Genomic DNA, 14,636 nt, shown 5'->3' on the forward strand with positions numbered 1-14,636 from the left:
ATTAAATGTGGCTATCTTATATCTATTGGATGGCTGTTAATTACAACTTCTAGTAGGATTATATTGTCTATCTTCTGTACATGTCTGTGTTAGTGAAAAATAGTTTGTAGGTAAGAACTGTTTCATTTTACTTTAAGTACTGTCTATCTTAACTATCCTTTGAATTGCCATTAACTGCAGCATGATTTACATGGTGGAGTAAAGTGGGATGTGGCCAATTTTGCCTAATTTTCTATATTAGCAAATAAATAGTAGTAGAAGTAACTGCATTTTGAGTTGTCAACACTTGTAACATGTGCCAGGCAGTATTTTAAGAGCAAATAAATTCAGTCGTAGAATACCCATAAAGTAGTTTAGAATTCTTAACTCCCTTCTTACTATCTTCAGCCCAAGGATACATAGTCAAACACTGTGTCCAAAAGTCACAAGTCAGTACTATAGGTTTTGTAATCATTTTCATCATGAAATACATATTTGGATTTCTTTTGTTAAAATTGGCTTGCAGAATTAATGTCGAAGAATTAGTGGTGTGTATGTCTTTGAGTATTTGTGCATTCCTCTGCTAAGAATCCTTGAGAACAAGCACATTAGAGCTCTTGACCCCTTTGGTTTTAATGCCATTGAAATGACTGGGAAAATGTCGTTGGAAAAAAAAAAAAAACTAAAAAAAAATTAAGCTATTTACGAGTCCAGGATATTGTTACTTTATTACTTTTGTAATACTTCATTTAAAGGTGGAAACTGGCCCAGTGTCAACAAGACCAAAACAACATGATGAGAAATAATATTGGTTGGTAATTCCTATAAGCTCTGTCCTGTTTCTAACAATTTATTTAAAACAATATATAAACAAATCAGTTTAGTGACATTTCATGAAACACTGTAGTTTTTCTTTGACATGGATTTGTTTTGTTTTTGTTTTTAAAGACCTATTATTTAAAAACGAAACAATCTCCTTGGCAGGTGGGGTAGTGTTGAGTAACTGTGCTATAGAATAATACCTTACTGGGGAGAGGTTTTATTATTTCAAGAATTCAATTTCAGATTGTATTTGTTCTTGTTTGCTTCTCTTGCTGCAATGCACGCATTTTCTGTCTTACCAGATAACAGAACTGTTGTACAAGGATGGACGTTATTGCCAGGAGCCTCCAGGACCAACGGGTAGCGTTTCAATTTCGATGATTGTAACTTATCCACAAATCCATTCTTCTGTGTAATGATGGGCTAGAAGGATTACAGCAGTAAACATTTTCTTTTTGAAAGTGAAATTTGAAAACATTTGGTTATAAATCTTTATATTGATAACTACAACATTTTGAGATCTATGAGGTGTTTGGTTTTATCATTATAATTTTTTTAAAGACAAGGTTGGAGGCTTTTTCCTTCTTAGATATTGAAGAAATGCCTCTTATAGCACCTACCAAAATAGGCTTACAAACCAGTATTCTTAGTGTTTGTTATTTTAATGTTTTGGAGGTATAGTTAATTTTAAATTTGTAAGATAGTAAAAGAGATCTTTAGATTTATTCCTACGTAAATACAATTTATTATCCAAAATGCCTTATTTTGACATTTAATGGTTTTTGTTTTCCACCTAATGAAGCCTAGAATATATGGTTTTCTTTAAGAAGGTACCCTTCTTGAAAGTTCAGATTTTCTATTCTAGGTATTAACATATGGCCCTCTACATTTTATGCTTGAACGCATAGGAAAATTACTGTTGTTACAAAACATCTTTGTTAATCTTGGTTTTTCATTGGCTAATAGGCAGCTCTCCACAGGATTACTGTATCTGCTTATTAAAATTATTTAACTTTCTGTACTCAACATTTAGCAGCCATTTCTAATTTTACGTGTTCCCCAAATATTGTCCACAAAAAAAAAATTAGTACCGAAATGTGTACAAGGCATTTATTTATTCTTCCTACTCGTGGTTTGGACAGGAAAGGGGTAAGGCCTTGGGCAGGACCACTTCTGTCACAGAGTGGTGGAAAAAAATAGATTGAAGTAAGATTCAGTACTGAAAAGCTGTCACTCGGTCTGAAAATAATTAATATTCCTTTCACTCACCAGTTAGATATGTGCTCCCAAACCACATAATCTCTATGCCTCAGTGATCATTGTTGCCATTTCAGAGCCTCTCATCAGGGTGACATCTCACACCAAAATGATTTCTTATAAATTAATCTTGATAACATGACAGTCTCAGTAATTTTAGTGGAATGCTTTCTCTTGTTTTTTTCCACAGAAGCTGTTGGCTATTTTCTTTATAACTTGATTGACAGCATGAGTGACTCAGAGGTACAGGCCAAGGAGGAGCGTTTGAGACAATACTTCCATCAGCTGAAGGAGATGGTACCATTTCATTTTTTGCTATATAATGCCTGTCCTGTCTGACATGTATCTATTAGATTTGAAATTGCTGCTTTTAAGTACAACCAGACCACTTCTCAATGACATACACGAGTTGGAGACTTAAATTATGTCTGAGATAATTTCTGTTAGACAAATTTCAGTTTGGTTGTCTAAAACTCAGGATGTTTTTTTTTTTGTCTTCCTCCTTTCCCTTTGCACAGAATGTAAAAATTCCTGAAAATATCTACAGAGGCATTCGTAATCTACTGGATAGCTACCACGTTCCTGAATTGATTAAGGTGTGTGAAATAGTAAACTTTTTCAAAATGCTTGATTTATATATAAAAGCATGTTAAAATTTGACTTAAGCGTGATGCTTTTGGACAAAAAAAGTTTACGTGGCAACCATGAAAATAAGGTTTTTTTCATTGATGGTTGGTAAATATTGCTTATATATCTCAAAGAATGTGTTTAAAAGATTAATTACAATGGTTAATGAAGTATGAATAGAATTTCTGGAAGATTGAAAAGATGAAAAAATAGTAAAATGAGCTGAAACTCCTAAAATCTGCTTTTGACATTTGCTGATATACTTTTCCATATGTTTTTTAATTCTAATTTAAATCTCAATTTTAGGATGTTAATATGTTGGTTGACAGAGAGAAGATAGACTCTCGAAAAGTAAGTAGGTTTTTTGAGTAGATTCTAGATGCTATATAACCACCACATTTAATGAGAATTCTAGATTGTGTCCTTATAAAACCAGTGATTCCTAACATTTTTGTCATCAGTACATATCTAAGAAGTTAGTAACAGCTATTCCCTATCTTAGAAAAATCAGCATATCTAAGAAATTCGCATATGTATCTCAGGAACTTCAAAAACCCTTGGAGTCCATCCACATCCGGCTCCCCAGATTAATATCCTTGATAGCACTTTTGACATCTAGGAAAGGTCAGTTTAAAGGGAAGAATGACAAGGGGTACATTTTCTTTTTGTAGTAAATTTTTCTTTTTCCATTCCTGTAGGCTACGCAGCTTACATCATCTGTTTTGGAGTCTACACTTGAAAAACTAAAAGCTGAAAATCAACCTATAGGAGATGTCCTAAAACAACTCATACTAGTACTTTGTTCAGAAGAGGTAATATTTGTTTAAGTATTTCAAATATGCTATTAAGGTAAAAAAAAAAAATTCTTATAGATAAAAGTAAGAAAGCCAAATATAATATTTATGATTTTCACAATTGATTATTATACATCATGTGTGAAGAGTGCAATTAAATGAAAGGTTAACTAATTTCAGCTACACCTTGAATGGCATGTTTTCGGGTTGCTGTAGTTTGTTTACGATAATCTGCAAAGTGAATGATAGTAACAGCCGTGATAGGTTTATCATACATGCCAAATGTCCTTTCAAGCCATGGCTCCGGTCTCTTATATCTAGATTGTCAAGCAACTGATACATGCAGTAGTCATTTGCAAGTCAAATATTACTAGGTTGTTAATGCAGGGATTGAAATTCCATTTTCCTGCTGGAAAAAAGCTCTTTCTGAGATAAAGGGTCTCTTGCATTTTTTTCAGCAGGCGTCCAGCTGTACTTTGTGTTCGTTTTAGTGTGTGTCTGCAATTTGTGGTATATCACTAGACTTTTTCAGTTTCTAGTTCAATATGATTTGGTTGTATGCCTGTGTTTTTGGGGGAAAAAACATAACTGAGTTTAAGATTATAACATGGTACTGTTGAATTGTAAAATATTGCTTCACTTGGATATTAAAGTAGACTGTGAGGAGCTTTGCGATGATACATATTTCTCTGTGTGGACATTGGACTGTGAGTAGGAGCTGACTTGGTACACATTTAATTTGGACATCTTTTTTACAATACAGTACCTACAGTACCTACAAAGCTAAAACATCAGATTTGGCGTAGCAGCTCATGTTGCGTTACATGTAACAAATCTTTTAAACCCTACATATGTATCTTGGCTGCTTTTGAAAGGTGAATAAAAACACCCCAAGGAGAAAGGTGAAATTATTAACACCGGATCCATTTGTTTTTAAAGTGCTATTAACTTTTTCTATACTCCCGAGTGTTAAGCTTAGAGATTTTACATTTTTACTTTTATATCATTTTATACCATCTTCCTTCTTTCTTTTTTACTTCTGTCCTTTATTTTAGAACATGCAAAAAGCTCTTGAATTGAAAGCAAAATATGAATCGGACATGGTTGTTGGTGGCTATGCAGCTTTAATAAATTTGTGCTGTCGACATGATAATGCAGAAGACGCATTGAACCTGAAACAAGAATTGTGAGTACCCTGGCACTGGAACAAATCATCAGCATTTATGCGGATAGTCAGTCCTTCATGGATCATGTAAATTGAATATTCCTCTTACAGAATGTAATTTTTAAAAAATCTTTTTTGTCAGTGTTTTTTGAAATTTCATAAAATGACTCCCTTTGATTAATTGCAGCTTGTTTTCAGCAGAGTCTTTGTTTAAGTATGATAAGACATCCTGTGCCTGAAAGCCAAGGATTTTTCCCAATTGATTATTTTACAACTGCATATCACAACAGGGGTGATTATAAGGCTTAACATTCCCCTTTCTGTTCTGTAGTGTGAACAACATTCTGTCCATTTCTCAGGTATCTTTGGTTTCCCATCCTGATAGATTTTTTAATTAAAAATAATGTCTTTGAGTATTTCAATGTTTATCACAAAGTTAGAATCACGTAAAGTGCCATGAAGCAAAGAGTTCCTTCGTTTGTAACATTTGCAGATGGTGTGATGCAATAAACATGTAGTGTTAGGTTTTTACCCTTTTGTCACTTTGAGTATAATTACATATGAATTTGAATATGGCTTCAAAAATAAACCTTCACAGAAATGTAGAGGCCTACGCTAATAACAGTTCAGAACAACTGATGAGTTTTTGAAAAGTGATAACATGGATATTGCAGTTCTTTTCACAATCAACTTTTAACATAACATAAATGTGCCTTTAATTTTTAGTGACCGTTTAAATCCATCTGCTGTCCTTGACACCAGCAAGTATGTAGGCCTTGTAAAAGTATTGGGAAAACATGGCAAGCTCCAAGGTAAGCCTCGGCACATAAAGGAAATAGGTGATGCAAGTATCTTGCCACTGGAATAACATGTGAATTGATATTAATGGTATATCATGTCCTGCAAAGTGCTTGAACACTTTGCATACAAATTTGCATGTGAATCCATCCAGAGCTGCGTGGACAGTGTAGGCCATTAGTTTTAATGGATTGGCAAGCTTGTCATTTACATTTGCACAGCTCAGTGCTTTTTGCATTTCTACAGCTAGTTTTTATTAGCATTGCTGTTTGGATTGAGTTTGAAGATCATGACTTATGGCACAATTTGCTTATATGCCTGCACTAATGGCTTTGTTTTTGCTTAAGAACATCTGAAGGCTGAACGTAAAACCTATAAACATACCCTTTATTTAAGAATATGATTTCTGTAGTCTTTGTCTTAACTTTTAATAACATTAACAAAAAATGTATATACCTTAATAAGTTTTCATTTAGAAGTTTGCAGGGAAAACCTTGCTGATTTTACAACTGAGATGCATGCTGTAATTTTCTCACTGTTGAGATAATACTAAGCCTAATTACTTACACTTGATCATATATTCTTACTGTTTGCTTGTTTCTTAAATTTCTCATTGGGCTTGATTTTGAAACTTCCTTTTTAGCCTTCCTCTCCTTTTTATTTCTAGAGAAGATATTTAAAGAAAATTTTTACAGTGAAAAATGTAAGGAGGAAATACTTGATCTGAACGTTGAATTTTTTCTTGGGACGTCCTTCTAATACAGAAAACTCTTTATAAGCATTAGCCTGCTTTTTAAAAATCACTTTTTGTAAAACGGTCAAAACATTTTGTCTGGGCAATAATTAAGAACAACATTATAAAAACGCACTTATTCCATATCCTAAAATGTTTGTTTCTGCCTTCCTAATGAAGCTTAATGAATCTAATGTATTAACATGCAGTCTTTTGGAAAGCTTTCATTGGCTCTGCTTGGCTAATTAGTATCGACATAGCAAACAGGCCCTATCGGTATCAGACCATTAGTCTGGCTGTATATACAGTGTAAACACATCTTTATTATCTGGCCTCCTGACAAGCCATCTGCTGAAGAAACAATGATGTGATTTAGCAGATGTTAGCTTTGAACGATAAAAGCCTCCATTTAGGAGGATCTTACAGCTATAGGGCAGACCGTACAGGGTTATGTGGTGCAGAGTGGGCACACAGTCCCTATCTATAATTTGTAGTCAAAGTTGCAGGGAAATGATAAAACCATGCTATTGTGGATTTATAATTGTAGTCTCGTTTAGAAATGCAAGTAGTAATTAACTTGAAATCGGCATTATACACTAGAATTTACATTCCTGCTGGGCTTGAAATGCTGTTTTAATAGCAGTTTGTTTTCCCTACATGAAATTACCTAAGGGTCTTTTGTGTTACTTCATTGTAGATGCTATTAACATTCTAAAGGAGATGAAAGAGAAGGATGTTCTTATCAAAGATGCAACAGTCTTGTCCTTTTTCCACATCCTGAATGGCGCAGCTTTAAGAGGTGAAACTGAAACAGTAAAACAGTTGCACAAAGCCATCATGACTCTGGGGTTAGCGAAACCATCCACTGCCTTAAGTTCCCCACTGGTCACTCTGTATCTGGAAAAGTAAGTTAAGTGAATTATGAATTTTAAATCTTGGTATTCAAATAATGAAGCTAATCATTTGGGAATTACACTTTGTAAATACTCTGTGGTGCTATGGAAGCCTTGGAGGTTATTTACCACAAATAAGAGGATTTTTATGGGCTAGATGACGTTTAAAATGACCAGCAGCTCTGTGGCCCTATGGCTTACTTCTCAATGGATTGGTCTGCGCTGATTTTTTTTGTGGGGCATGTGATGATATCACATGAAATTGAATCTAATTTTTCCCAGTTATGAGCCTTAGAGGTGTTAATTATTAATATAAGAAGGAAGGATTCTCTGGGGCTTTTGATTCTGCATCCTGATTGTTATTCGAGTAGTAATGTAGCAGCATCTCTTTGGTGCTCCTTTTCTCCATGTTGTAATTGATTTTAATAGTATGTGCCATTACAGGTTTTCTAGCTTTGATAAATGCTGTAGAGGATGTCTCTGTGCGTTGGAAGAGGAAGATGAATTTTGTTGATAGGGTGAGGTTTACTTAGTTTGAAAATTTTTACATTTGATAGCAACTGATATGCTTTAATATGCCCAATTTAAGGTATTATTTGCAATACAAATCATAAAAATCAACCCTGCTCTCTTGCAGTGAGTAAAACATTTTAGTAAGACCACTATGCACCCTTTATTATATCTTCTTTTCCTTTTGCATTTGTTTTCCCTTTTTTGCCTTTTTAAAAAAAATTTCTTACATCTTTCCTCTTTATCATCTTTTTCGTGGTTTAATGCAGTTTTTAATTTGCCTGTTTTGTGATTGGGATTTTCTGATTTTCTGATTTTATTTTAATTCCACTGTAGTTAACATAGAGTTATATTAGTTTCAGGTGTACAATACAGTGATTCAGCAGTTCCTTATGTTAGTCAGTGCTCATCAAGATAAGTGTAGGGGGGCGCCTGGGTGGCGCAGTCGGTTAAGCATCCGACTTCAGCCAGGTCACGATCTCGCGGTCTGTGAGTTCGAGCCCCGCGTCAGGCTCTGGGCTGATGGCTCGGAGCCTGGAGCCTGTTTCCGATTCTGTGTCTCCCTCTCTCTCTGCCCCTCCCCCGTTCATGCTCTGTCTCTCTCTGTCCCAAAAAAATAAATAAAAACCGTTGAAAAAAAAAAATTAAAAAAAAAAATTAAAAAAAAAAAAAGATAAGTGTAGGGATTTTTCTGATTTTAGTATAGATACTGCCCTATCAATGCCAGGAAAAATAAAAGATACATCTTAATCGTTCTCATATTCTTCCCAAATTTCTGGTAGTTTTCCTTTATTAATTAGAGGGTATAATTAATTGAATATAATGAATGGTTTATTATTGAATTTTTTTTTTAAGTTTTATTTATTTAATCTCTACACTCAGCGTGGGGCTCGAACTCATGACCCCAGGATCAGGAAGCACATGCTTTCCCACTGAAGCCAGCCAGGTGCCCCTAGTATTGAATTCAAAATGGGGAATAAAAATCATCTTGGCTCCATGTTAGGAAATGTAGATATATATATATTTATACACACACAGATACATACATACATATATATGTTTGATGAAACAGTTTGTCATCCAATCAAAAAAAAGCTTATCAAGTTAGATGATTGGCCACATCTTAACCTCTACAATCTCAGCATTACATCCTTTTAAAGAAATAGCGATTCAGACAATTACTGTGTTACTGAGTTCTCATGTTCACAGCCAACTTTATATCGAAATCCTATAATTAATATGCTTCCTACTAGAATTTTTTTGATTGTTTGAGAGACCCATCTCTGCAAATTGCATGTGAAGCTCTGCTTAGGGATTTGAAAGAAATGGGCCCAGTGCCCAGAAGAATTAGGCCCTCCTCCACTACTGGGCAAAAATAAAATAATTAAACAATGAAAACGAGGCCATGGTAGAATAGTATCTTACAAATAGAAATACTTTGAATACAGAGAAGACATGAAAGTTTTCTGAAAGAGGTCTGCAGATGGGGCTCATGAACCAAGGAGAGCTTATCCACAGGAAAATGAAATAACATGGAATCTACATGTTAACCTAGAGCATGCTCTGTGTTTCTGATTATAGAGGACAGTCAGAGATTTGTAGATCTCAGGAAAATTGGGCTGTCTCTCTTAATTGGGCTAGAGAAATCTAAATTAGTATCTTTGCTTTTTGATTTCTTACTACTTTCAGATACATAGAGAAATTATTACCCACTATTTTGATTTGCCTAGTCTTTTTTTTTTTTTTTTTTGGTATCTCTGCAGAGGCAGTCTCCATGACAGAATCTTTCAGTTTATCTTAATAAAAAGGTTTTGTTGACTGTTTTAGATGAGTCATGAGAGTAATAAAGAGAAGACAAAGGAAATTTCCTTTTTATAGAATTGCAGAAAACAGTAGTTGCACTTCTAGTCTGGGATAAGTTGGAGGAAAAAATTGTCTTTGAAACTTTTTTTCTGTTGTGTTTTCCGTAATTGCTGGAACATAACTAATTAATTCAGAATCATGACGAGAGCAGTACAGGGATTAACTACACTAGCCTGCTAAAAAGTCCACATGTATTTGATTTGATTAAATATGTTTAATCTTCAATAATATCATGTAATTGACCTCAGCAGGTGTGAGCTCATCTAGAGAATGAGCCTTATTTATTCAGACTTGAGATAAAATTATGAAACACGTTTCAGAACATCATATAGAATCTTCATCTTTTCATTCAAAGACAAGCATCATTTTGGAATGCCACTGCAAAGACTCTAAAGAGACTATCACTTAGATACTGTAATTCTGGAACAAATCTGTGAGATTGGGTTTTTTAGAAAGATGATGTTTCAGATTCCGTAATATCTTAATTTTGAAAGATAATGCTGACTTTTCCAGCATTAGATAAAACACAGGAGAAAGTAATCCTGTGTCAGTTTGTTACTTGGAAAGTGTATAAAAAGTTTATGGGTGTGGAAAACAATACACTTTGTTTTCATTTATTTGCAAAGAGAAGTACAAAGTAATAATAACACTTTTGGAAAATTGTAAAGAAGTTGGTTAACTAATCTGTTTTTGTATTATCAAAATTATAATACTTGTATTGAATGGAAAAATAAGCCGAGTTGAACAAAACTTTCAGGTGTTTCATTTACATTAGGATTATTTTATAAGCCACGTGTCTACCTGTAGGCCAAATGAATGCTACTTTATTTTAGGTAACTACTTAAAATTTTTTTTCTTTTCATTGAAATCATGCCTGATTCTGGAAGATGATCTGGGCCCTCCATATTAAGGAAGAAAGAAATGCTTTAAAATAGGTTAAAAGAGCTTTTGATTTGTCTTTATGCCATGGTAAAGGAAATGAAATTAATAAAATCTGGGCCATTAGGTTTAAAAGCATAAAAATTTGTATGATGTAGTTTCAGATTCACTTGTCTTACAGCTTATCCATTTTGGTTTCATCGAATGTGAAAAAACTATCTGAAGCTGTTTAACTGGATTATTTAGTGCAAATGATCAAAGAAGCTTTAATTTCTGCTTTCCATTAAGGACTTTTCTGTGCTGATTTGTGCTATAATCTGTATATGTCCACATGCATTTCATTTAAGTGAATCATGGACTTTGTATATTTAATCATCCCAGAACTCTTGCTAAGTTAATCTTGAGTTCTTCATAAAGGTCACAATTTCTGTAAGATGAACCTATAATATTAAAAGTTTAAAACTCATTGTAGCACTTTAGAATGTTATGTAAATGGGAAATATATTTTTTAAAATGCTGGTTATTCTGTCATATTTGCTCCCCTTCAATTTTAGCATTTTCATTTGTACTAGATACTTTTATTATTTATGGGAATGCTTGCCTTCTAGAGTAAAACTCTTTATGTGCTGAAAGGAAATTAAGGAGGTTTGGCTCTTTTACTCCATTATTGCAATTAAGAATTTAGCATCATCAGTGCCAAAGGACAAAAGTGGTTCATTTGCCCTAGGGGGACAGGACAGTGATAAGATGATTTTTCGTCAAGGATCATTGGGTCGTAATTAAGTTACATTCATGGCTATTGCTTTTTGAAGGATGATTGGTAAATGACAGGCTTCATGTGCTTAGTACGGACAGTGTTCAGTAGGGTTTTTTCTCCCTCTGTCAGAAAATCCTGTTGAGCCTGATAATGTAAATGTGGCATTTTATTCTGAACAAAAGAGCAGGGAAATGAGCTATCTTGTCTAATCATTCAGTTGTTTAACACCGACTTCCAGTTTAGACTCAATTGGCTGGAAAGCTCTTGACATGTGAAGTTAGTGCTGTTCCGAACGCATGTTTGAGTAAATTTTAAAGTAAGTGACAGCTAAATTGTACCTAGGGAAATTACAAAGCCTTCAACACAGTTAATTTTTTGGGGAGGATTAGTTGTAATTGCAACACCAGTCTACTTGAAGATTCCTCATTTATAGATGATGAACAGAAAAAAAACATTTAGCTCTTTCAAAGGCTGGTTCTCCTTACAGAATAATTTTTATGAGGACGATGGTTTCTCTTGAATTGATTTCTTTCCACACTGAACAACTGCTTAAGATTTATAGAATAGTTTGTTCTTAGAGTGAATTGGTTTTTTTTTTTTTCTTGTTTTAAACTTTTTTCTCCCCCAGACTCCCCTTTTCTCTAGTGATTTCCGATTTTGAGAGCTTTTCAGGCAGTATGCCCTTTAGGTAAATTACCACCTCACGAACACCTTATGCATAATGTCGAAGCACCTTATTCCAATTAAAAATCAATATTTGTCCCTTTTTCGTTGTTTAAATCAAGTATACTCTCTGGATTGGAAAGTTATTTACGATAAGTAAGGAGATTAAGTTTGAGGCTACTGATAGGTGAATAGATCGTTGTCACTAGTTCTAACAACATGAGATTCTGTGAGATGCATTTGTGGTTTTTACAGTTATGTAGAGCGAGGAATTTGACTTAAGAGTGCTTTGTTTCCTAGTATCTTTGAGAAGGTATTTTTGTGTTCAGTGGATGCCTCATATGGATGTATGTCCAGTGTTTGTTTTTCCATCGGTGACATTATAACATACTTTAATTTCATAATAATGACCGAAACAAAAGGTGGCAACAGATTTGCTATCTGAGCTTCAAGCTTGCCATTTTGGATATTCCTCCAAGTAATTATGGAAAATTACAGTTTGTAGTAGTTTTATGTTCAGTCATGTTCCCTTAAAAAGTGAATTAGAGATTCTAGAGTGAATTTTAATATGGGCCGAGTCCATTCACGTTGATAAATAAAACTCTCTTTTATTTTTTCTTTAATTTTTTTTAATGTTTATTTTTGAGAGAGGGACAGCGCGTGAGCAGGGGAGGGGCGGAGAGAGAGAGGGAGACACACAATCTGAAATAGGCTCCAGGCTCTGCGCTGTCAGGGCAGAGCCTGACACGGTGCTCAAACTCCCGAACCGTGAGATCATGACCTGGGCCAAAGTCGGAGGCTTAACCAACTGAAGCCTCAGAACTCTCTTTTAAATGTTCAAATTACTTACTGGACTCAACCTATCTTAGATACTTGTTCTTAAAATTGAGAATTTAGAATATTCCTTAACTCTCTTCTGCCTCATTTCGTAGACTCACAGAATTTGATAAACCTTATGTTTGCATCAATAAAAAAAAGTTTTTGAATGATTGCTTATTGTCATATATAGTTTCATTCATGAAAATTGTTTTATGTACTTCATTGAAATATTTGGGGGGGAGGGTCTAGTCATTGAAAAAAAGTCTTAGTTACGGTTTTTTTTTTTCTTTTTTCTGTTTTTTTTTTTCAAGTTTATTTAATTTGAGGGAGAAAGCCTCAGTGGGAGAGGGACAGGGAGAGACAGAGACAGTCCCAAGCAGGCTTCACACTCGCAGCATGTAAGCTGATGTGGGGCTTAAAGCCATGAGCTGTGAGATCATGACCTGAGCCACAGACGGAACCTTAACAGACTGAGCCACCTAGGGGCCACCCCCCTATTTTTAGAGATACCAATATGTTATAGAGTTGGTTTTCTTTTAGCATGATTTGAGGTTTGTGACAGCGGTGGCTAAATTTTTATCAGGAATGGGCTTTTAAAAATTTGTGATTCAATTGTACATAAAACTTTCAGAGTTATGAATATATGCTGAAGTAAGCATAGAATCAAAAGCTTTGGATCCAGAATTAATGTTATCAACAAGATTTCTTCAAAGCATTACTCTTATTTTAGAGTAGGGTTTTAAATACATTCTAGGGTTTAAAGTGTGCAAAGGAGATCATGGAATCATTTGAGGTCACGGAACCTCGAAGCACACTGATAAAGTGCTGTCCCACATCTTGGGTATAAAGCAGTTCCACTTTTTCCTTTTTATGTTTTGCTGTTCTTACTGATTTCATCTTGTCTAATAAAAGTCGTACTTTCATGTGATGATTTTCTCTGGTGGTGTGAAACATTTGAGTTGATGAATCTAATAAGCTCAAATTCACAGAACCTCACATTAGAGAATTAGAACTGGGAGGGAACCCATAGATCCTTGAGTTCAGCCATTGTGATAATCTGCCTTTCATCACCACTTCTGGAAATTTATCACATGGCTACAGCCAAAGCTGCATGTAGTACTTACCAACCAAGTGGGATTGAAATTCAAAAGTCCTGTGAGTATACAACTATTTGTGTTGATTTTAGATACTTTTTTATATTTTTCATTTTTATCACCCAAGTTTTTAAGCTTTAATAGGAAAGATTAATAATGACATCATATCATATGAAACGGATATTTTTATCTCTTTTTAAAATGACGTAATCAGCCACAAGTCAGAATGTAGATGATAGGGATTGAAAAGAGCCGGCTAATTATTAGTTCATTCCTCCCTCCCCCCACCCCCCCACCCCAGGTCATTACATTAGTTCATTTCTGTCATGAGTACACTTTGTATGAAATGTTTCATTATAGATTTCTAACTCATTTTGTTGGCAACCTGAGAACAGTAACAGTGGTACTTAAAATTACTAACAAATATATGAATTATTTCCAGTTTGCTATTCTTGTCTTTTCTGTTGTTGTTCTGAGTATGTATAATCTTCAGAAGCATGTATTTGGAGACCAAAGACTGTTAACATGTCTCTTTGATTGACAGAACAATTATTCATTCATTTATTGATAGCTTTGACCTAATGTAGAGGAAATACAATTGAGACATACTATTCTAGTTTGGGAGTTGATCTGAAAAAGCAGATCGTACTGCTTCAGAAAAATCAGTATGTGTTAGTTATTCTCTTGAAAATATTTTAGTGGTTTTCCGTTAAGTGGAATTGTAGAAAGCTAGTAACTGAACTTGTGTCTGAAGCAAGGGGAAATACTGATTATATAAAGGTTTATAGCGTATGTGGTAGCTACTGTAGCATTTCTCTTGTATGACAGTAATCTAGCCTGCAACATCTACTTGCAGTTTTGAAATTAACCTGTAATTTAGTCTTCACCCCAAATGACAAAAATTCAAATGACTCTGTGGGGTGCCAGAAGATGCACTGTAAACAGGGCTTAGGAAGGGGAGAAGGTAGAGCTCCCTCAGGATC

The 14,636-nt window shown here is 34.5% G+C and overlaps 1 protein-coding gene across 1 annotated transcript in view; it reads left to right on the plus strand.

Moving 5' to 3' along the window:
* The window catches only part of LRPPRC (leucine rich pentatricopeptide repeat containing), a 110,061-nt gene that overhangs the window by 50,342 nt on the left and 45,083 nt on the right, over nt 1–14,636 (plus strand). The window contains exons 16-23 of the mRNA XM_058684262.1: nt 1,104–1,161; nt 2,249–2,355; nt 2,577–2,654; nt 2,992–3,036; nt 3,384–3,497; nt 4,535–4,665; nt 5,371–5,456; nt 6,873–7,080. Of these exons, the coding sequence (XP_058540245.1) occupies nt 1,104–1,161; nt 2,249–2,355; nt 2,577–2,654; nt 2,992–3,036; nt 3,384–3,497; nt 4,535–4,665; nt 5,371–5,456; nt 6,873–7,080 (827 nt within the window). The remainder of the gene's footprint in view (nt 1–1,103; nt 1,162–2,248; nt 2,356–2,576; nt 2,655–2,991; nt 3,037–3,383; nt 3,498–4,534; nt 4,666–5,370; nt 5,457–6,872; nt 7,081–14,636) is intronic.

The sequence above is a fragment of the Neofelis nebulosa genome, chromosome 9, assembly GCF_028018385.1.
Source record: "Neofelis nebulosa isolate mNeoNeb1 chromosome 9, mNeoNeb1.pri, whole genome shotgun sequence".
Lineage (NCBI taxonomy): Eukaryota > Metazoa > Chordata > Mammalia > Carnivora > Felidae > Neofelis > Neofelis nebulosa.